Raw genomic sequence first — 22933 nt, 5'->3', positions numbered from 1 at the left:
TTTCTGGTTGAGGCAGGTCCTTCCTAAATGAATTTACAAACCCAAACAGTTAAACTGGCAAAAGAAGTCTTATTGTTTCTGCAGTGGCACTATTATAGCAGCAGCAGCCCACATCTCACACGGGTGCCCCATCCCCACCCTGTGGCCCCAGGGATTCCTGGGACCTGCTTAGTGGTCATGTGTGACCTGGCAGGGGGGAGGTGCCAGCCCCAGAAGGTCCCCACTCCCTAATCCAGCCCTTTGGGAAGAGCTGGGTAGAATCGCTCTGCCACTAGCTGCTCTCCGCTGATTAGGGATTCCCCCACCCACCCCACCCCCCTTGGCTCCCTAATGCTCCTGTGCTTGGGATGCCTGGCCTGCCCTCTCTGGGCTTTGTTTCAGCTCTGCCCATACATCCTTGGGGCTGGGTTGGCAGGTTCCCCAGGAGAGCAGGGTCACTGCGTGGCCTGGAGCCGGGGGTCTGCCTGGGCTGGAACAATTATGGGGAGTGTGGTGGAGGACAGCATGCACTGGGGTGGCATTGTGCACCAAGCCCAGCCTTCTGAGGGGCTCAATTAGTGCTTGTCTGACCAGGGGTGCTTTGTGTCAGGCTCACTTGGGCTTTTCTTTGTGGTCCCATAATCAAGGATTCCCCCCCCCAAAAAAACCCTCCCCATTCACTTCCAAGCCAAGGTTGATCCCTTGTGAAAGAAGCTTGGGCAATTCAGAGGAGCTGAAGGGAGGTGGGCAGACAAGCAGCCGGCTCTCCCAGAGTTCCTCTTAATTAGGTGACTGTGGGGAGCTACTGTACTACACTCCGAGGTTCAGTCTTTGCTCCATATCTGAGCCTTTCTGTGGGAAAGAGGCATTGGAAAGAAGTTCAGGCAGTTTGCCGACCTAGTTCAATATAGCAGGATCTCTTTAAGGAAGATGCTCTGAAAGGTAATAAAGGCAGGCATCTGCTCACGAGACTCCATCCTGGAGAAAAGCTGTTACAAATCCCATGGACAGCCCCACTCCATTGGTAAGAAGTCCTGCCTTAGTCATCATCTCAGACTATATGCGGGAGGAAGCTGTCCCCGCAAAAGCCTGTGTGGCCAGGAATGCCTTTTGCCCACTGAGGAGCTCCTAGAGAAGAGAAGCCTTTAGAATGGAAAAAATTGGGTACGTTTGGGCCAGAACAGATGTCTTATCCCAGATCCCATGGATTCCAAGGAGAGAAACTGAGTGTAAGATGTGGGAAAGCTTTTAGCAGCAAGGAGGAACTTGGAGCACCCCGAGAATTCCTAACAGAGAGAAGCCTTTGCCAGCGACTAAGGCGGGAAGACCTTCTGGGACGATTCTGTTATACGTGCTCCTGTTTCTGTTCACCACCTCAGGGAAGGTTGAAGCTTATGGAAAACTCAGGTGCCCCTAGGAGCCCGCAGAAGCTCGTGGCAATGGAATGAAGAAACAAAAAGCATTCTAAGCACTTATTATGTGAACAAAAAGCATTCACTAAGTGCTTAGGTGAACAAAAGGCATTTATAAGTGCTTATTATGTGTCAAGATGGCTACATTCTGGGGATACAAATACAAAAGTGATGATACACCTCATTGCTCTCCAGGAATTACTATTTGGACTAGGAGGGGCAACACATATATGGACATTGGAGCCAGGGAAGGGAGTATGATCTAGGAAATCATAAACCAGTGAGAAGGGCATCAGGATAGTCATATTACATGCTTCCAGGGGCAGGAAAATGTGGCTGGGCTCCTCCCAGGAGTGGGAGTTAGTAGAGTACAGTGGGGGTTAAATGGGTGCAGGGATGAGCAGACTTCATGGTTCTGGGAGCTGCGGGAAGAGGCTTCGGGCCAGAACTGCCTTGTTTGGTAAGGAGCCTATGGAAAGCAGGTCTTCCTGCAGCTGGTACCTCAGGGATTCAAAATGGAAAGATTCTTATCATTTGGTTCACTTTACCAGTCAAGAAAATAAGGAGACTGAGCTATTGAAGTGGACTCCTGTCTCCTACCCTGACCTTCCAGCTTCCTTTGGAAACTCTGTTCTATTACCAACACATTCATCATACTTTCCTGCTACTTTTTAAAAAAAAAAATCTTATTTTCAATTCCAAATTCTAGCCTTCCCTCCAGTCTCTTCTTCACCCATTGGAAAGGCAAGAAATAGAATACATATGTGTGTGTGTGTGTGTGTGTGTGTGTGTGTAGGGAGTCATTTCCATATATGAAGTCTTTTCTCTATTATTCTTACAACCTCTTAAGGCATGTTAGACTTAAAGGGGTCCAAAGAATGAGGATGTCTACCAAGAGCTGAATGGGAAGAAATTCTTATTTGCAAGGTGACTGAATTCTAATTATTGCAGTGACCAATCATGACTTCAGAATGCTGAGAGAGCTTGCCTCCCAGCTCTTGGCAGAAAGCATACATGCAGAACGAGACATTCTCAACACCCCAGTGTCTTAATTTTTTTTGTTCAACTTTACTTTGGGGCCATAAGGGAGAACTGGACTTAGTGGACTTAGGGAATAATGATAAAGAAAAGAAAAAGAAAGAAAAGCATGGAAAAACAGAAGAAAGCAAAAAGTATACAAATGGACACAACCTTTAAAAATTTTTTTTATTAAAGCTTTTTATTTACAGAACATATGCATGGGTAATTTTTCAACATTGACTGCAAAACCTATTCCAAAAGTTCCCCTCCTTCCCTTCACCCCCTCCCCTAGATGGCAGGTAGTGCAATATATGTTAAATATGTTAAATCCAATATCTGTATACATAATTATACAGTTTTCTTGCTGCACAAGAAAAATCGGATCTAGAAAGGAAAAAAAAAACTGAGAAGGAAAACAAAATGCAAGCAAACATCAACAGAAAGTGTGAGAATGCTATGTCGTGCTCCACCCTCAGTTCCCACGGTCCTCTCTCGGGGTGCAGATGGCTTTCTTCATCACTGAACAATTGGAACTGGCCTGAATCACCTCATTGTTGAAGAGAGACACGTCCGTCAGAATTGATCATCATATAATCTTCTTGTTGCTATGTACAACGATCTCCTGGTCCTGCTCATTTCACTCAGCATCAGCTCATGTCTCTCCAGCCTCTCTAAAACCCTCCTGTTGGTCATTTCTTACAGAATAATAATATTCCATAACCTTCACATACTTATTCAGCCATTCCCCAGCTGATGGACATCCATTCATTTTCCAGTTTCTGGCCACTACAAAAAGGGCTGCCACAAACATTTGTGCACATGTGGGTCCCTTCCCTCCCTTTAAAATCTCTTTGGGATATAAGCCCAGTAGTAGTACTGCTGGATCGGTATGCACAGTTTGATAACTTTTTGGGCATAGTTCCAAATTGCTCTCCAGAATGGCTGGATTCTTTCACAACTCCACCAACAATGTATCAGTGTCCCAGCTTTCCCACATCCCCTCCAACATTCATCATTATTTGTTCCTGTCATCTTAGCCAATCTGACAGGTGTGTAGTGGTATCTCAGAGTGGCCTTAATTTGCATTTCTCTGACCAGTAGTGATTTAGAACACCTTTTTGTATGACTAGAAATGGTTTCAATTTCTTCATCTGAAAATTGTTCATATCCTTTGACCATTTATCAATTGGAGAAATTATAAATTAGAGTTAATTCTCTGTATATTTTGGAGATGAGGCCTTTATCAGAACCTCTGAATGTAAAAAGTTTTCCCAGTTTATTGCTTCCCTTCTAGTCTTGTCTGCATTAGTTTTGTTTGTACAAAAGCTTTTTAGTTTGATGTAATCAAAATCCTCTATTTTCTGATCGACAATGATCTCTATTCTCCTCTGGTCACACATTCCTTCCTCCTCCGCAGGTCTGAGAGTCTATCCTCTGTTCCTCTAATCTATTTATGGTCTCGTTCTTTATGCCCGGATCATGGGCCCATTTTGACCTTATCTTGGTGTATGGTGGTAAGTGTGGGTCTATTGTGGGAACGTCACTTGGGTTCGTTTCCCCCACTGAAGGACAGAAGCCAACGTTTCTCGAGGGGAATCCGGGGTTAGACTGACGTACTTGTAATGCCGGAGCGCAAGCCAGAGATTAGAGAGCATTTAATAATTTATTAAATGGCGAGATTTGCTGGGACCAAACACTCCTTCCCCCCACTCTGCGGGACGTCACGCGGGAGCAGTCGCTCCCACACCTTCCCTGCGCGAAGTTCTCCGAGGAAAGGGACCATGGGAAGAATAACCCACTTCATAGACCCGACGTGAGTGTGATTTTTTGCCCACAATCAGGAAGTCTTTCGCATTTCTCGTTCTGTCAGCGCCTGCCTGCGTCTAGAAGGATCCCGTTTATTCTGGGGGAAGACCCTGGACGAGATCTGTTCTGGCTTTCTACATTTGTAAGGAATGTATATCTACTGTGCTGCAGCTCAGTCCGAAAATGAAGGCATTCTGATTTGGGGCAAGAAGCAGGTCAACGTGACAAGAGAAAAAAGCAAGGAACGTAAAGGCGAAAAGAAGAAAAGAGGAAAAAAGAGAGAAATGTCCTCGGTTCTTGGAGGAGTCCACTTCTCCCGCCCCGGCCTCAGACATCTCTGGATGAGAAGAGGGCGGACTCCATTTCCCAGGATTCCTAGCAGTGTAGTCCCCGAAGGAGCGTGCGCAGGCGCAGTGGCCCGTTCTCCCCTCCTACCGAAGGGCCCTTTTACGTCGGGAACGATCCTGCGAAAGGGAAAGTTTGCGCACACGCCGCTCAGGTTGGCGGCCCCAGCACGGTCTCTTGCTGGCCTCCATTCTGGCGTCATCGTCACGTGACCAGACTCTATTTCCCTGAGCCCGCGGCGCCACATTGCATTCTGGGTAGAGTAGTTCAGACATTCCTTGTGCGCAGAATCAGTGAGTGGGTAAGGGCTTTTCCTTACTGTGGGCTGAGAACCCAAGGCGGAGTACGCATGCGTCCTGGGCTCGTGCGGCCAGAGAGCAGCTTCCGCTGGGGCCGCGGGGGTCCTGGGAGCGTAAGGAGGTGAGTGCAGAGGAGCGTGGACGCGGTGCCTTCTGGGAGGGGGCTGCTGGGGGGCGGGGCCAGCGCCCGCGTGGCACCTCCCATGCTCAAGAACCTTCCCGGGCTCCCGTTGGACGGCACTGGCGCAGGGCAGGGAGCCTGGGGAGTGGTGTCCAGCCACGCCCCTCCCTCCTGGGACTCGGGACCGCCCCCCAGAGGGTCTGAGGTCCTCCAGGGCAAGGCCCTAAGCAGCCTTCCCTGCACCTTGTCCAGAAGGGCCGTGAGCCCCCGGCCGTGTCCTGCCTCACGCAGGGCCTGATGGGTCATCAGTGGCTCCTTGGTGACTCCCCCGGCGTGGCAAGGACAGCGGCTGAAACCTGTCCTGAGCATTTATGCAGCACCTACAGTATATGCCGGGTACTGTCCAGGCTGGGGTGGGGGCGGGGAAGAAGGGGACACTCCAGGGTCATCGGGTCATCATCACTGGGGCACTCCTACCCCACCTCCCATTCAAGTGAATCCCACTCATACCAGCGCCCCTCCCCCATGGCTCACAGTCAATACCTGGGGCGAAGGAAGGGATAATGGTTAGTGCTCCTCCCCCCACCAGCTTCTTCACCCTCCTGCAGCCCGCCTTCCCCGGACACTGACCTTCTGGCCAGCATGGAGGAGATGGAGGTGAGCACAGGCCAGAGCCGGACAGCAGGGCGCAAGGTGAGGTCCCGCAGCTCTTTCCTCCACTGGGCACGCCCCCACCTCGTGGCCCCTCCCTGAGCACGCCCCCACCTCGTGGCCCCTCCTCTGACACGCCCCCACCTCGTGGCCCCTCCCTGAGCACGCCCCCACCTAGTGGCCCCTCCCTGAGCACGCCCCCACATTGTGGCCCCTCCTCTGACACGCCCCCACCTCATGGCCCCTCCCTGAGCACGCCCCCACCTCGTGGCCCCTCCCTGAGCACGCCCCCACCTCGTGGCCCCTCCCTGAGCACGCCCTCACCTCATGGCCCCTCCCTTAACACACCCCCACCTCGTGGCCCCTCCCTGAGCACGCCCCACCTCATGGCCCCTCCTCTGACATGCCCCCACCTCGTGGCCCCTCCCTGAGCACGCCCCCACCTCATGGCCCCTCCTCTGACACCCCCCCACCTCATGGCCCCTCCCTGAGCACGCCCCCACCTCATGGCCCCTCCTCTGACACACCCCCACCTCATGGCCCCTCCTCTGACACGCCCCCACCTCATGGCCCCTCCCTGAGCACGCCCCCACCTCGTGGCCCCTCCTCTGACACGCCCCCACCTCATGGGCCCTCCCTGAGCACGCCCCCACCTCGTGGCCCCTCCTTGGACGCGCCCCCATCTCATGACACCCCACTCCCTCTCCTGGGCAAGCCTTCATTTCGTGGTCCCTCCCCTGGTGACGCCCCTTCCTCGCCTTCATCCCTTATGACCAGGCCTCTGGGGAGCCCCCAGCGGACTTGGGGGGGGGTGTCCAGCAGTGATCCCGAATCTGGCCTCTTACTTTGTTCTGACAGTCCCTCCGCCTTGGGAAGGCTTGGGGGGGACTGGGAGGGAGGGGCAGCACCCGTCTGCCTCAGTTTCCCCATCTGTCAGTTGAGCTGCAGAAGGAAATGGGGAACCACTCGAGGGTTTTGGAAGATTCCGGATTCCTGCCCCGGCCCGGGGTGCTGCCCCCTGCAGCCAGAGCCGGGCTCGAAGCGTCTCCCTAATCTGCCCCTGCCCCTCACTCGGGGGTCACTGCCCAGAGGGGCTCTCGCCCAGCCTCCGTGGTGCACACTGGAGGTTCTCCCAGAGGGCGTCAGTGTCAGTGAAGTGTGGGAGAGCATGAGAGGGACACCAGCCCTTTGGTGGCTGGAGCCAGCCAGCGCTTGGGCCTCAGTTTCCCCTTGTGACTTTTTAGCCAGCCCCGTCCCCCAGCAGGAGGTGGGTGTCCAGAGCTCTGTGCTGGACTGCAGGGCGTCCTGAGTACCGGCCCCGGGGCCGCCAGTGGGTGGGAGCTCGGACCACCGCCGTGGCCAGGCCTTGCTGGGGGGTTTCGAGGCAGGATCGTGTCCTGGGGCTGCCTGCCCCCTGGTCCCGGGTAAGAAGGGCCCATGGGCCGTTTCAGGACTTGGTGACCCTCCGGGACGTGGCCGTGCACTTCAGCCGGGAGGAATGGAGCCGCCTGGGCCCCGCCCAGAGGAGCCTCTACCGGGAGGTGATGCTGGAGACCTTGGAGCACCTGGCAGCCCTGGGTGAGCACGGCCTGCTCCTGCCCCCCTCCCCCCTTCCTCCCAGGGCGTGTGTGTTCTCCTGGGCCCGGCTCTCTTCAGCGCTGTCCAGCCCACAACAGGCTGGGGGGTCCCAGAGCCTCATTCCGCCCTCTGTGCCTTGGGAGGGGGGACTTGGCCCTCGATGGGGGGCATCCCAGCCTTGACCCTCTGGTGTCCCAGCTTCCTTCAGTCCCAGGGTGGGGGATTCGTGCCCTCCTCTGGAGGGGTGATGAGGCTAGGCTGATGGGCTGACCCCCTCAGCCACCCCTTCCCCCCACCGTCTCCTGAGCGCCGGCCTGTCTCTCCCCTAGCAGGGCGTCCAGTTCTGAAACCCGAGGTGATCTCCGGGCTGGAGCGAGGAGAAGCGCCCTGGATGCTGGAGGGAGCGGGCCCCGGAGACCTTGGCCTGGGTGAGCGAGGGACAAGGGAGGGTGGCCGAGGTCAGGGCAGCGGTGGGGTGGGGGAGGCACGCTTTCTGGGGAGATGCTGGGCCTTCTGCCTGGAGAGTGATCCCTCCGCCCTGTTCTGGACTTCGAGGAGAGGCCAGAGGCTCAGGATGTCCCTCCTGAGTGATCCCTCCCAGCCTGCTGCGGGAAACCACAGGAACCCAAGAAGCCGCCCCTCCTCTGGCCAGTGTAGACTCACCCCAGTGTGGCCAGTGCCCCGCGGCGGGCTCCTTGCCCTGGTTTGGCCCACTAGTAGCCTCCAGGGGTCAGGCACACCTGGCACGGTCCCTAGGCTGAGGGGCACAGCCCTTTCTCTTCAGGGAGCCTGGCCTCTGGACAGGGTGAGGCCCGTGCCCCCTCAGAGGGGGCCTTCCTTCCAGCCACCCCCGACTCACGTGCACTTGGACCCACGTCCTTCCGTGGCGACTGAGCTCAAGAATGGCCGGCACGGTGTTGTCCTGCGCCCAGGGCGCTGAGGCGGCAGCAGTTTGCCGGGCATTCTCAGCGGCTGCGGTCCAGGGTCCTCCATTGGCCACTCACAATGGGCTCCTTCAGGGCACAGTCAGAAGTAGGTGAGCGGGTGGGGCCGGCCTGACTCTCTGTCCGGTGGGGGAGGTGTAGAACGGGAACCAAAGGAGAGACGCAGCCCCAGAGCACCGGGGTGTGCGCCAGGGAGAGCTCGGCCAGGGACGGCTGGGGTTTTCCGGAGGGTTGCAGAGAGGGTCGGCGGGTCATTTTCTAGAGCAAGGACCGATTTTCCCCTGGGTATCCATCCCCGGCTGGGACACCAGAGGGGCTTAATCGAAGCTACTTAGTCAATGGAAAAGTACTCGGCAAAGAGAGGCCTGAGTTGTCCGTGGCCCAAAGGCCCAGAGCCATGAAGGGTGTTCAAGGAAAGACTCAGAAGGCAAGGACACAAAATGACTGAGCCATCTCTTTATACCCTCACGACACTCGTAGGAGGGAGAGGTCATTATTATACCCATTTTACAGATGAGAAACGGGGCAGACAAAGGTCAGTAAGCGACAGGTGAATAAGGGCCTGAGGCCGGACAGCACTGGGGCCTTCCTGACCAGGCCCAGTCTCTGTGCCGCCCTCTGTCCTCAGCGTCTCTTTCTTATCTTCTTGTTGCCAGCAGTTCTAACACTGCGTCAAGCGGCAGCAGTGATCAGGGACACTCTTGTTTTACCCCTGATTTGTGGGGAGCGCCATTAAACGGGATTCTGGTCTGACAGGGAGGAAGAGCCTCGCTCTTGAGGTAGGACTGTCAGGGACGCTTGACTCGGCAGAGCCACCCGCAGAAAAGGAGAAAGAACAGAGGGGGTAGGATGATCAGTGGGAGCACGGAAAGCCGCAAGGGAAGTGCTCTGTGCACTCGGAGCACCCTTATCTCACTTTTCTACCCACAAGTTTAACTGAGGCACATTGGTGGCCACAAGGAGACCAAGCCGGTGCAGAGGGACTGGGGGACTTAGAGCCACTGGCTAGGGATTGGTAAGCTGATGGATAAGCTGTTTCCCCAGGTACTGGGGGCTGGGGTTCGGGAGTAAAATGGCCGCTCTGGAAGCTTTGTTTCTGCCCTTCCGATGTCCCAAGGAGAACTCGGGCAGAGGTTAGTTCAGATTTCTTCCAAAGATGCAGGGACCCATTTACTGCCCCACCCACCGCGATCCCTTTAATGCTATTTCTGTCTTTCAGAATTCAGAATTGTTTTCATTTGCCGTTGTTATTCATGATTTTGAGCAGTGTTTACAATGGTCATTAATAGTCCGGAGGAAACCTTTAGAACTCCGTTTTGGGTTTCAAGTCTGTCAGAGCTCTCTTATTGGAGCGAGCTAAAGTTCTGAGCAAAAGGACCCAAAGTGAAAAGGTATACGCTGCTTGACAATGGGCTAGTTTCCAAGGAAATTTTACAATATTACACACACACACACACACACACACACACACACACACACACACACACACAATTTTATAGGAATGAGAAACAAAGATAGGTTGAAAAGCCAATAGAATGGCTAAGAGGTACAATTGACTTGTGGACCATGGGTGGACTCTATGGCTTACTGACTGACAGATTATTCCTTGTTTGCGGCCCTCCCCATGCAGGAAGCCTCAGGGTTGCTCCCACCTCATCTGCATTAGCAGATTGATTATGTATATCCTTACTGCTACCTGAGACTTTCCCTCTCAGGACAAAGTCACCTTTTTTTTTTTTTTTTTTTTTTTTTTTGCAGAGTTTGGAAACAACCCCAAATTCTAGGATTTCAATTAAGTATGAATTCCAAGTTTAGCTGAGTCTTTAGTTATCAAAAGAAACAGTAACTGAATTTTCCAGAGGAGCTGACACTCAAAGCCTGAAAAAGGATTGCTGCCACAAATTGGACTAGGAAAAGGGGCTTTGGTTCTTTTTTTTTTTTTTAATTTACTTTTTTTTAAAATTAATTTTATAATTATACTTTTTTTTGACAGCACATATGCATGGGTAATTTTTTTTTACAACCTTATCCCTTGTATTCACTTTTCCAGATTATCCCCTCCCTCCCTCTACTCCCCTCCCCTAGATGACAGGCAATCCCATGCATAGTAAATGTGTTACAGTATAACCTAGATACAATATATGTGTATAAAACCAAATTTCTTGTTGCATGTTAAGAATTGGATTCCAAAGGTATAAATAATCTGGGTAGAAAGACAATAGTGCTAACAGTTTACACTAAATTCCCAGTGTTCCTTCTCGGGTGTAGCTGATTCTCTCCATCATTGATCAACTGGAACTGAATTAGATCTTCTCCATGTTGAAGATATCCACTTCCATCAGAATCCATCCTCATACAGTATCTAATAATGATCAATAATTAATGATTAAGACTAGGTGAGAAAAGAGGCAGGTCATAGCTTTTTACCTGGTCCAAAAAAATCCTTCTGGGAAGTGAAGACCCTCAGGCTTTCAGACCAAAATAGGAACAATTGTTGACACCTTCAGAGCCTCAAGTCCCTAATGACAGAGGGAGGCTGGGTTAAGACCTACTGTTGCCCTTTCTGGAGTGATTGGGTTTAAGGCATTGCCCTTAAGAAAGAAATCTAGTTTGCTCTGATTTTTTTCTCCCAACATGAGTCATAAAGCAATCTATATATTAAAAATAGTGATTTACACATATAAAAAAAGAAATATAACCTGTGAACCCCAAGATATCTTGGGAGGATTCAGTGACCAAAATTTCTATCCCTCTGTGCAGAGCATCTGCAGGTAAGGATTTGATTTCCCTCATGGATAGAGGGAAGTGAGGGAGAGTGAGGAAGGAGGAAGCTATGTTGGCCAATTGGCACTGGCCATTTGGATCCCTAGAGAGGCAGCTGTGAGTACTCGCAGATGGCTCTTTGTGCTGCATACTCAAAGAGGACCATGGATGGTATCAGGGAGGAGATGCCATGACCTGCAAGTGAATTGGATTGAAGGGAGGGAGGGCTGGGCAAGGTCACCTGCCTCCCTGTCCCCTCCGGAGCCATCTGGCTCCTGTGACAAGCATAAATTCCTTCCTTCCCTCCTACCCACACTGGCACCTCCACCCACAGAGCAGAGGCTAGAATCAGGGTCAGGGAGGTAGAATTTGCATAGAAGAAAGTTTAAGTTTAAAGGCGAGGAGAGATCCTGACCAAGAGAGCTGTCCAAAAGAGGAAACGGACTGCCTTCAGAGGTGGTGGGCTTCCCTGCCCTCAGAGCCCAGGCTGCATGGGCCATTCACTGGGTATGCTACAGTGGATATTTCTTTCTGGGGATTCTTTATTAGATGGCCACTGAGGCCCCTTTCAACTCTCACACTCTGTGACTAGAATTTCAATTGTAGAAAATTGAAAAGCCTTTGCATGAATGAATTGAGAATAATGAATGTGGTCTGTGGGAGTATTAGCTGTTTGGGCTGGCATATTAAATCTCTTGAGGCTGTAATCCACAAAACTCCCCAAGTATTTTTCACCGGGATTATTGTTGTGACAGTTTTTGCTATGCTTTATATGCTAAGTTTTTTTGTTTGTTTTTTTGTTTAGTCAGAATATACAATTTTTCATTTTTTCCTATTCAATTAAATATAAAGTTTACTTTATTGATCTGTGGAGATTTTTTCCCTTTTAAATAGTATTTTTTCCAATTACATGCAAAGACAATTTTTAACATTCATTTTTAAAATAAAATCTTGAGTTGCAAATTTTCTTCCTCCTTTCTTGACCTCCTTCCTTGGAATGATAAGTAATTTGATATAGGTTATATACATTCAATCACCTAAAACATGTCTATATTAGTCATGTTGCTTAAGAAGAAACTTTTAAAAAGGGAACAAACATTTAAAAAATTAAATGAAAACAATATGCTTCAGTCTGCTTTCAGAGTCCACCAATTCTTTCTCTGGATGTGGATAGCATCTTCCTTTAAGTCCTTAGGAATTGTCTTGGATCAGTGTATTGTTAAGAGGAGCTAAGTCATTCGTAGTTAAGCATTGCTGTTATTGTGTACAATGTCCTCCATATTCTATTATTTCGTTTTGCAACAGTTCATGTAACTCTTTTTAGACTTTTCTGAAATCTGCTCATAATTTCTTATTCAGCTATTCTACTGTTTCCTTTAGAAAGTGATGAGGCTTTTATGAAATGTATTTCAGTATGAAATGTATTTCCTGGGCATATATTTGATTAATCAACAAAAGAGTCTGCTTCATCTGGTTGAATTCAAAACTTTTAAGACTAGGAGATGGGAAAGAATTATCCTAAACATCTTTAAACAGATGGTAGAAGTTAGCGTCAAGTGTAAGCCTTTGAAAGTCTGCTATTAGGATTTTATTCAGACTTTCTGACAGTTTGTCCATTGGTCAATGAGTAGTCCTGATAAGGGGCAGGTAGGTGGCGCAGTGGATAGAGCACCAGCCCTGAATTCAGGAGGACCTGAGTTGAAATTTGGTCTCAGACACTTGACACTTCCTAGCTGTGTGACCCTGGACAAGTCACTTAACCCCAGCCTCAAAAAAAAAAAAAAAAAAGAAAAAGAAAAAGAAAAGAAAAAGAAATGAGTAGTCCTGATATATGGATGTTTTCCCTTCTTATTTTAACTGCAGTGATTTTGTTTGCATAAAAAATTTCTAATGTCATGAAATTGTAATGGTCTAGTTTTTTTTTAATTGTTTTATTTATACAATATAACATAACAACATAAAATGAGATAGCATAACATAGATAACTAATATCATTTAAGAGAAAAGTTTAGATTAATTATATCAATAAATCATACCTATTATATGAAAATATCTCTCCATAGCTTCAGAGCTTAACTGTGTTCTTTTTTTTTAATTAATTTTATAATTATAACATTTTTTTGACAGTACATATGCATAGGTAATTTTTTTACAACATTATCCCTTGTACTCCCTTCTGTTCCGAATTTTCCCCCTCCTTCCCTCCACCCCCTCTCCTAAATGGCAGGCATTCCCATATATATTAAATATCTTATAGTATATCCTAGGTACAATATATATGTGCAGAACCGAATTTTGTTGTTGTTGTTGTTGTTGTTGCAAAGGAAGAATTGTATTTGGAAGGTAAAAATAATCTGGGGAGAAAAACAAAAAATGCTCTCAGTTTACACTCATTTCCCAGTGTTCCTTTTCTGGATGTAGCTGATTCTGTCCATCATTGATCAATTGGAATTGGATTAGCTCTTCTCTAAGTTGAAGATATCCACTTCCATCAGAATACATCCTCATACAGTATCATTGTTGAAGTGTATAATGATTTCCTAGTTCTGCTTGTTTCACTCAGCATCAGTTGATGTAAGTCTCTCCAAGCCACTCTGTATTCATCCTGTTGGTCATTTCTTACAGAACAATAATATTCCATAACATTCATATACCATAATTTACCCAACCATTCTCCAATTGATGGGCATCCGTTCATTTTCCAGTTTCTAGCCACCACAAAAAGAGCTGCCACAAACATTTTGGCACATACAGGTCCCTTTCCCTTCTTTAGTATTTCCTTGGGATATAAGCCCAGTAGTAGCGCTGCTGGGTCAAAGGGTATGTACAGTTTGATAACTCTTTGGGTATAATTCCAGATTGTTCTCCAGAATAGTTGTATTCTTTCACAACTCCACCAACAATGCATCAGTGTCTCAGTTTTCCCACAGCCCTTCAACATTCATCATTATTTATTCCTGTAATCTTAGCCAATCTGACAGGTGTGTAGTGGTATCTCAGAGTTGTCTTAATTTGCATTTCTCTGATCAATAGTGATTTGGAACACTTTCATATAAATAGAAATAGTTTCAATTTCATCATCTGAAAATTGTCTGTTCATATCCTTTGACCACTTATCAATTGGAGAATGGCTTGATTTCTTATAAATTAAAGTCAATTCTCTGTATATTTTGGAGATGAGGCCTTTATCAGAACCTTTAACTGTAAAAATATTTTCCCAATTTGTTACTTCCCTTCTAATCTTGTTTGCATTGGTTTTTTTGTGCAAAAACTTTTTAATTTGATGTAATCAAAATTTTCTTTTTCATGTGACTATAAATGGCTTTGATGTCTACATCTGAAAATTATCTTCTCATATCCTTTGGCCATTTAATAATTGAGGAATAATTATATTCTTATATATATTCTTATATATAATTATATTCTCCATATATTTTAGAAATGAGACCTTTGTCAGAAATACTAACTATAAAAATTGTTTCACAGCTTTCTGCTTCCCTTGTAATCTTGGCTTCATTGGTTTTGTTTGTGCAAAAACTTTTTAATACAATGCCATCAAAATTATCCCTCTTGTATTCCATAATGATTCCCATGTTTGAATCAATAATGATCTCTAGTTCTCCTTTAGTCACAAATTCCTTCCTCCTCCACAAGTCTGAGAGGTAAACTATCCTATGTTCCTCTAATTTATTTATGATCTCGTTTTTTATGCCTAAATCTTAGACCCATTTTGATCATATCTTAGTATGTGGTGTTAAATGTGGGTTCATGCCTAGTTTCTGCCATACTAATTTCCAATTTTCCCAGCAGTTTTTGTCAAATAATGAATTCTTATCTGAGAAGTTGGGATCTTTGGGTTTGTCAAACACTAGATTGCTATTTTTATTCACTATCTTGCCCTGTGAACCTAACCTATTCCACTGATCAACTAGTCTATTTCTTAGCCAATACCAGATGGTTTTGGTGACTGCTGCTTTATAATGTAGTTCTAGATCAGGTACAGCTAGACCACCTTCATTTGATTTTTTTTTTTCATTACTTCCCTTGAAATTCTCAACCTTTTGTTCTTCCATATGAATTTTGTTGTTATTTTTTCTAGGCCATTAAAATAGTTTCTTGGAAGTCTGATTGGTATAGCACTAAATAAAGAGATTAGTTTAGAGAGTATTGTCATCTTTATTATATTCGCTCGTCCTATCCAAGAGCACTTAATAATTTTCCAGTTATTTAAATCTGACTTTATTTTTGTGGCAAGTGTTTTGTAATTTTGCTCATATATAATTCCTGACTTTCCTTTGGTAGATATATTCCCAAATGTTTTATACTATCAACAGTTATTTAGAATGGAATTTCTCTTTGTATCTCTTGCTGTTGAATTTTGTTGGTAATGTATAAAAATGCTGAGGATTTATTTTGTATCCTGCAACTTTGCTAAAGTTCTGAATTATTTCTAATAGTTTTTTAGCAGAGTCTTTGGGGTTCTCTAAGTATACCATCATGTCATCTGCAAAGCGTGATAGTTTGATTTCCTCATTTCCTACTCTAATTCCTTGAATATTTCTCAGCTCTTATTGCCAAGGCTAGGGTTTCTAGTACAATGTTGAATAGTAATGTGATAGTGGGCAACCTTGTTTCACTCCTGATCTTACTGGGAAAGGTTCCAGTTTATTGCCATGTAATGGTCTAGTTTTATTGTATCCTCTTGAATTCTTCCCCTAGCCATAGTTGTCATTGTCCACATCGCTTCTCTTCCAGTTTTTTAGGATGTTTATATTTAAGGTGAATTTCCATTTGGGACTATTCAGGTATGTAGTATAAAGCTGTTCAAAACTCTTAAAAATGTTTTCCATTATCTCCTTATGTTTGAATGCAGGTAGTTTATCCATGTTTAGTCACTTATCATTGTTCATTCTATGTACTTTTTTTTTCCTGTTCTCTTCACTCCTGTGTTTTTGGTTTTATTTTCCCAATACATGTAAAGATAATTTTCAGCATTTATTTTTGTAAGATTTTCTGTTCTAAATTTCTTCTCCCTTCCTTAACCTCCTCTCTCCCAAAGACAGTTATAGATTACATATTTCCAATCTTTTAAAACATATTAGTCATGTAGTGAAAGAAGAATCAGAACAAAAGGGGAAAAAAGCACAGAAAAGAAAAAGACAAAAAAAGGTGAAAATAGTATGCTTTAATCTTCATTCAGTCCCCTTGATTTTCCTTTTGTATGCAATTGCCATTTTCCATCCCATCTCTATTAGAATTTTCTTGAATCACCATTTCTGAGAAGAGCTTAGTATATAGTTGATCATCACATTATCTTGCTATTACTATGTGCAGTGTTTTTTCTGGTTCTGCTCTCTTCACTCAATATCAGTTCATGTAAGTTTTGCCAGGATTTTCTGAAATCAGCCTGTTCATCATTTTTATAGAACAATAATATTCCATTACATTCATATGTCATAACTTATTCAGCCATTCCCCCAATTGATGGGCATCTACTTAATTTCCAACTCTTTGCCCCTACAAAATATTTTTGCATATATGGGTCCTTTTACTTCTTTTATGATCTTTTTGAGATTCAGAATCAGTAGTGAGAATACTAGCTCAAAGGATATGCCTCTTGGGACATAGTTCCAAATTACTCTCCAGAATGGTTAGATCAAATTACTCTCCAGAATGGTTAGATCATTTCATAGCTCCACCAACAATGCATTAATGTCCAGTTTTTTGACATCTCCTCCAACATTTCTCACTTTAGCCAATATGAAAGATGTGAGATGATACTTGAGTTTCTAAATTTGCATTTCTGTTGTCAACAGTGATTTAAAACACTTTTTCATGTGACTATAAATGGCTTTGATGTCTACATCTGAAAATTATCTTCTCACATCCTTTGGCCATTTAATAATTGAGGAATAATTATATTCTTATATATATATTCTTATATACAATTATATTCTCCATATATTTTAGAAATGAGACCTTTATCAGAAATACTAACTATAAGAATTGTTTCACAGCTTTCTGCTTCCCTTGTAATCTTGGCTTCATTGGTTTTGTTTGTGCAAAAACTTTTTAATACATTGCCATCAAAATTATCCATCTTGTATTCCATAATGATTCCCGTGTTTGTAGTTCAAAGATTCTCCTCAGCTCTGCTCTTTTTTTTTATCAGGAATGCTAGGAAGTCCTCTCTCTTATTAAAGTTTCATTTATTTTTTCCACTGTAAGATTAGATACAGTTTTGCTGGGTAAGTTATTCTTGGTTAAATGAAAAACCAGAACTTTACAGGATTTACTTGGAGGATAGTTCATTCATCTCTAAGAATCCATTAAATCAAAATCCATCAAAAGCAAAGTTCGAGTAAAGATTGATTCTTGAAGCGGAATTCTTGGCTCAGTAAGAAAGCAGATGAAATTCAGTTTTATGCTGATAGTAGCAATCCAGAGCATTTTTATGATGCCCTGAAGCCCATTTATGGGCTAAAGATATATCAATCAAAGACATCACAGTTACTCAGTGCTGATGGAAACACATTGATTAGTGATAAGAACATGATCCTTGAGAGATGGACTGAATGCTTTGCTGGTGTTCTCAACAGTCCATCATTATTTAATGCTGAAGCCATTGACTATACACACTCAGGTTGAGTTAGTACCACTTGGGCCAAGTTTCCAGCTGAAGAAGATGCATCATTAGACTCCTCTTGTGTGGCAAAATTCCTGATGTTGATTCTTGTGCAGTTGAGGTTAATAATAATAATAAGGATAATAAGGTTTACTGTTTATATAAAGGCTGACTGAAATTTTCTGATTTATATGGTAAAAGGGAGATTATCTCTCAAGATTTCAAGGATGTCTCTATTGTCTATCTCTATAAAAAAAAATAGAAAGTAGATTGTTCTATGACTATCATAGGGAAGTCTTTGTCTTAGTCATTGGAAAGATGCTTGCTAGTCCTTCTTACTAGGTTGGTTCTTTATCTAGAAGATGGTCCATCACCTGAGAGTCATTGTAGCTTCTGAAAAGGGCTGGGAAATGGTTGACATGGTGTTTGCTGCCTGACAACCACAGGACAAATGCTGGGAGCAGAACAGGAAGTCTATACAAATGTTTATTCATCAGACCAAAGCCTTTGATGCCATCAGTCATGAGGGCTTGTTGAAGATCATGGCAAAATTTAGTTGCCCCAAAACGTCCATCAGGATTGTGCTTCAGTTTCATGTTTGCATGCTTGCCCAGGTTCTGGATAATGGACAAAGGGGGTGGAAGCTGAGAGACTTGCCAAGTGTCAGAGGACCATAGGTGTTGGGGGCTGGTTTTGAATTCAGGTCTTCCTTACTCCAGACCCAGTACTCCACCCACTGTGCTACCCAGCTGCCTGTTGATCAGAATTAACCAGATCATACCAGATGCTGTCAGCTTCATTGATTACTGATGGATTTTGCTGAAGTATCCCCCCCCCTTTAAAAAAAATTTTTTTTCTATGAGGAGGCTTGTTGGGTAGGAGAAGGGGATATAGTAGTCAGCAAGGGAGCATCCCAGTACATGGCCTAAAGTCTAAAAGACCTGAGTTCCAGTCTAGTCTTATGTACTTCCTATATGACCCTTAGCAAGTCAATCTCTTCTTCAGCTTCCTCATTTGTAAAATGGGGGATAATGATGGCATTTACTTCTCAGGATTATTGTGAGGATCAAATCATAGAATATTTATAAGATCTTTTGCAAACCTTAAAGAGAAGATGTCTTCTCTTTACTGAAATATTCCTGGCAACTGTTCTGGGCACTCCCAATAGTTCTTGGGAGAGCATTAAAACATTATTGATGTCTTTTGTTCTTATGTTGCTTTTATTTTCCAATTTGGCCTTTTTCCCATCCTTGTGCAAAATGTTAGCTCTTATAGGAAAAAAAAAAAAAAAAAAAAAGGAGGGAAAGCATTTCAGCAAACGAACCAGTTTCTCTCTGAGTGCTTTCAGTGTATTTGAATATAATTTACTTAGTTCTGAAGGTTGAGGTTTTTTCTTACCTTCCTCAGCAACTTGTGGTTTTAATACCCCTATATCAGTGTTCTGTGTTTTGCAGATAATTCGTTATTTTCCTTGATGAAACAGTCTCACAATTTAAATGTTAAGCAGTTTTCTTTTTTCTTGATCAGATAAAAGTGAATATTGATTTTTTTTTGTTTCCTTCAGGGTCCCTTTGTCAGGAACAGCGATGTGACATCAAGGATCCATCTTTGCATGGGGCCATTTACCTGACAGCATCCTCCCAGAAGAGACTGCAAAAGGTGCATCTTGGGGATGGCAAAGTGATCAGAGAAGCTGGGAATGTCATTCCAGTTTAGGGAAGTAGTAGATAGGGAACAAAGAGAAATGAGATCAGAGCAGGGATAAGTCATAATTAATTACATGAAATCCTTGTGGTAAAATGAATGTCCCTGAATTCAGTATTTTTGGGAGAAGTTGCAGTGTGGCGCCAATCGTAAATATGACGTTTGGTCAGAGCTGCAATCAGTTTTTAGCTATAATGAAATGTCCTTAGGTAAGATACTTTGTAAGACCAACAATATAGAAATCCCTTTACTTAATATCCAAATCATAATGCATTTCATAGACTTATGGACTACAGAAAATCTTAAGTAAAAAGAGCATTTCTTTCTTTTAGAAAATACATGCTGAAAGAGAATTAATATAATTATAATGGATGTTGGAAAGTCCTCATTAATAATTCCTGCTCTCTTTTATAGGAAATGATTCATACTGGTGAGGAACCGTATAAGTTTAAAGAAAGTGAGAAAGCCTTGAGTTATTTGGGAAGCTCTAATGATTATCAAAAAATTCATACTCCAAAGAAACTCCATCTTTTTAATGAATCAGGGAAAACTTTTCTTCTACCTAAGAAAGCACATGTTGGGAAAGAATCCTTTAATTCTAATGAATGTGAGAAATCCTTTCAATGGGAGTGTAAACTTGCTGCACATCACAGAATTTATGCTGAACAGAAACTCTTTGAATGTAGTGAATGTGGGAAAAACTTCAGCCAAAGGTCATCCCTTATTTCACACCAGAGAATTCACACTGGCAATAAACCCTTTGAGTGTAGCGAATGTGGGAAAGCTTTCTACAACAAATCTCAGCTTACTGTGCATCACAGAATTCATACAGGAGAGAAACCCTTTGAATGTAAGGAATGTGGGAAGAACTTTAGTCTGAAGTCATCCCTTATATCTCACCAGAGAATCCATACTGGAGAAAAACCCTTTGAATGTAATGAATGTGGAAAAAACTTTAGCCAGAGATCATCCCTTATTTCCCATCAGAGAATCCATACTGGAGAAAAGCCCTTTGAGTGTAATGAATGTGGGAAAAACTTTAGCCAAAGATCATCACTCACTTCTCATCTAAGCATTCATACTGGAAAGAAAGCCTTTGCTTGCAACGAATGTGGAAGAGCCTTCTATGACAAATCTCAGCTCATTTTACACCAGAGAATTCATACTGGAGAGAAAACCTTTTTGTGTAATGTATGTGGGAAAGCCTTCTATAGAAGATCTCAACTTACTGAACACCAGAGAATTCATACTGGTGAGAAACCCTTTGAGTGTATTGAATGTGGAAAAAATTTCACTGTGAGGTCATCACTTATTCAGCACCAGAGAATTCACACTGGAGAGAAACCCTTCGAGTGCACTGCATGTGGGAAAGCCTTCTACAACAAGTCTCACTTTACTGAACATCAGAGAATTCACACCGGAGAGAAACCCTTTGAGTGTGCAGAATGTGGGAAAAATTTCAGCCTGAGGTCATCACTTATCTCACATCAAAGAATTCATACTGGAGAGAAACCCTTCGAGTGTAGTGAATGTGGAAAGAACTTTAATCAGAGATCATCACTTATTAAACACCAGAGAACCCATACTGGGGAGAAACCCTTTGAATGTACCGATTGTTGGAAAAACTTCAGTTGGAAGTCATCCCTTATTTCACATCAGAGAATTCATACAGGAGAGAAACCCTTTGAGTGTAATGAATGTGGGAAAGCCTACTACAACAGATCTCAACTTACTGTACATCAGAGGACTCATAGTAGGCAGAAATCTTTTGAGTGTACAGAATGTGGGAAAAACTTCAGTGAGAGGTCATCATTTAATAAACATCAGAAAATACATGCAGAAGAGAAACCCTGTGACTACAACAAATTTGGAAATTCGATCATTTATTGTACATCAAATAATTCATTCTGGACAGGAACCCTTTGAGGGTAACTAATGGGAAATATTTCACTACAAATTTCACCTTTGTGAATATCAGAAAATTCAGGGAATTGTGCTGCAGAGAAGCCCATTCAATATAATTATGAAGAAAGCCTTCACTTGAAAAGACCACTTTATTGACGATCAGAATTCCTACTTAAGGTAAACTCTTTGAGTCTTACGAATCTGGAAAAATTTAGTCAGAAGTCATCATTTACCAAACATGAAAATGCCAAGGAGTCAGCTAAGTGGTCCAGTGGAGAGAGTTCTGTCCATGCAGTCAGGAATTCTGAATAAAGATTTAGTCTCAAGATTCCCTAGCTGCGGGATGCTGCATGAATTACTCAACCTTTTCAACCTCAGTTTCCTCATCTATAAAATGGGGGATTTGGATGTAGTGACCTCTAAGGTCTTTTCCAGCTCTAGTCTGTGATCTTAGGAGGAAACCATTTATGTAAAGTATGTAGGAAAGCTTTTCTACAATGAAAAAAACTTACAAAACAGAATTCATACTGGAGGATAAGCGCTTCCAGAATGAATGTGGGAAAGCCTTCGGATACGGCTCATGTTTGACTATGTTAGAAAGCTCATATTTGAAAAAAATATATTAAAACAACTCCAAAAAGGATAACTTACTGATCAACTCCATTAATACAATTAAATATGAGAAAGCCTTTAGCACTAGTTAAACCTTTTCTGAGAAAGGGTCAAGAGAATTGATACAGAATGAAAAGATTATGCAATCAGAAGAGCATCCAATTGCAGTGTAGAAGACAAGTCAGTGAGTGGTTTATTTTGTACCTCGTTATCTTCCATAGCTGTGTGTAATTGACAGAAAACACATAAAATGTTGAATTCTCAACTGGTCAGCCCCTGGTTTTGGGGGTGAATTATATGTCAGGGCCTTGGGGGTCCCAAGTACGCTCCATCTTTTGGTTGGCTTTGGAGAAGAACTGAGGGACAGAAAACTCCCCATAAGACCTCATCATGACTACCCATTGCACTTGAAGTAGACCCCACAGTCTAAAGCAACACTACACATGGCAAGAAATGAGCAATATGGTTTCCCCTTCTCTCTGCCATGGCATTGTGGTGGCGCACTGTGCTGGATTTGGAGTCAAGAGGATCTGGGGGCAGATTCTGCCCCAGAAACCTCCCAGGGGTCTACAAGTTGTACTCTGAGTCCCAGTGAGTGAGAGGAACAATTTCAGTGACTTCTCGGGCACCTTCTACCTCAAAATCTCTGATGGATTCATATTGAAGGTGACCTGCAAAAATCTAACCCATCATTTGTTTAGTGCTAAGCAATAACATTTTGTGGCATTTGGGGAGAAAAGCACCTTCATCTTCCTCTGGGTACCCCTTTGGTATACTGACTGAGAGCAAGTTACATTAGTCAGTGCTCATGGGATGATCTCTGCAGAATCAGTAGCAATTAGACAATTATTAAAATGTTTTTTACAAATAAACTGAAGTATTTAGATGTATGTATATTAGCACATTTATATTTCATTAAGTTTTACTGATGCCTTCTATTTTTATATCATAATCATTTCTGGACAAAGCTCTTTCTCCATTCCACAGATTTCTCATAAAAATCTGGTAAGAGAAATTGATAAGGATCGGAAAGATCATTGTCAGTGTGAGCTCTTCTGCAAAAGGGAATTTATCAAAATATATGAATGGGCAGCTTTCAAAAGGAGAAACTGTATCAACAATCCCATGAAAAGATCATCAAGATCTCTGCTACTTGAAAGAATACAAAA

General features: G+C 44.0%; 1 protein-coding gene across 3 annotated transcripts; it reads left to right on the top strand.

Moving 5' to 3' along the window:
* Nucleotides 1–4725: 4725 nt before the first annotated feature.
* On the top strand, nucleotides 4726–22654 carry LOC141564999 (uncharacterized). 3 transcript variants are annotated; one of them, XM_074307948.1, is made up of 6 exons: nucleotides 4726–4982; nucleotides 5591–5675; nucleotides 7085–7211; nucleotides 7544–7639; nucleotides 19108–19202; nucleotides 19662–22654. In XM_074307948.1, the coding sequence occupies exons 1-6, from the start codon at nucleotides 4912–4914 to the stop codon at nucleotides 21171–21173; spliced, it is 1986 nt and encodes a 661-aa protein (XP_074164049.1). In that variant the 5' UTR covers nucleotides 4726–4911; the 3' UTR covers nucleotides 21174–22654. The 3 variants fall into 3 exon arrangements, with proteins under 3 accessions (XP_074164049.1, XP_074164048.1, XP_074164050.1); XM_074307947.1 differs by having other exon boundaries at nucleotides 4728–4982; nucleotides 7541–7639; XM_074307949.1 differs by lacking the exon at nucleotides 4726–4982 and adding an exon at nucleotides 5033–5378 and having other exon boundaries at nucleotides 5572–5675; nucleotides 7541–7639.
* The last annotated feature ends 279 nt before the right edge of the window (nucleotides 22655–22933 follow it).

Source organism: Sminthopsis crassicaudata, chromosome 3, assembly GCF_048593235.1.
Source record: "Sminthopsis crassicaudata isolate SCR6 chromosome 3, ASM4859323v1, whole genome shotgun sequence".
Taxonomy (NCBI): domain Eukaryota; kingdom Metazoa; phylum Chordata; class Mammalia; order Dasyuromorphia; family Dasyuridae; genus Sminthopsis; species Sminthopsis crassicaudata.
The sequence above is the reverse complement of the archived record's forward strand: the minus strand, read 5'-3'. Positions and strand labels throughout refer to the sequence as shown.

Bases quoted from the DNA above. Each gene is read 5' to 3' on its own strand.
- LOC141564999 (XM_074307947.1), top strand. From the start codon at position 4,912: ATGCGTCCTGGGCTCGTGCGGCCAGAGAGCAGCTTCCGCTGGGGCCGC. The intron at 5,676-7,084 runs GTGAGGTCCCGC...GGGCCGTTTCAG, and splicing joins GCCGGACAGCAGGGCGCAAG to GACTTGGTGACCCTCCGGGA. The intron at 19,203-19,661 runs GTGCATCTTGGG...TCTCTTTTATAG, and splicing joins CCCAGAAGAGACTGCAAAAG to GAAATGATTCATACTGGTGA.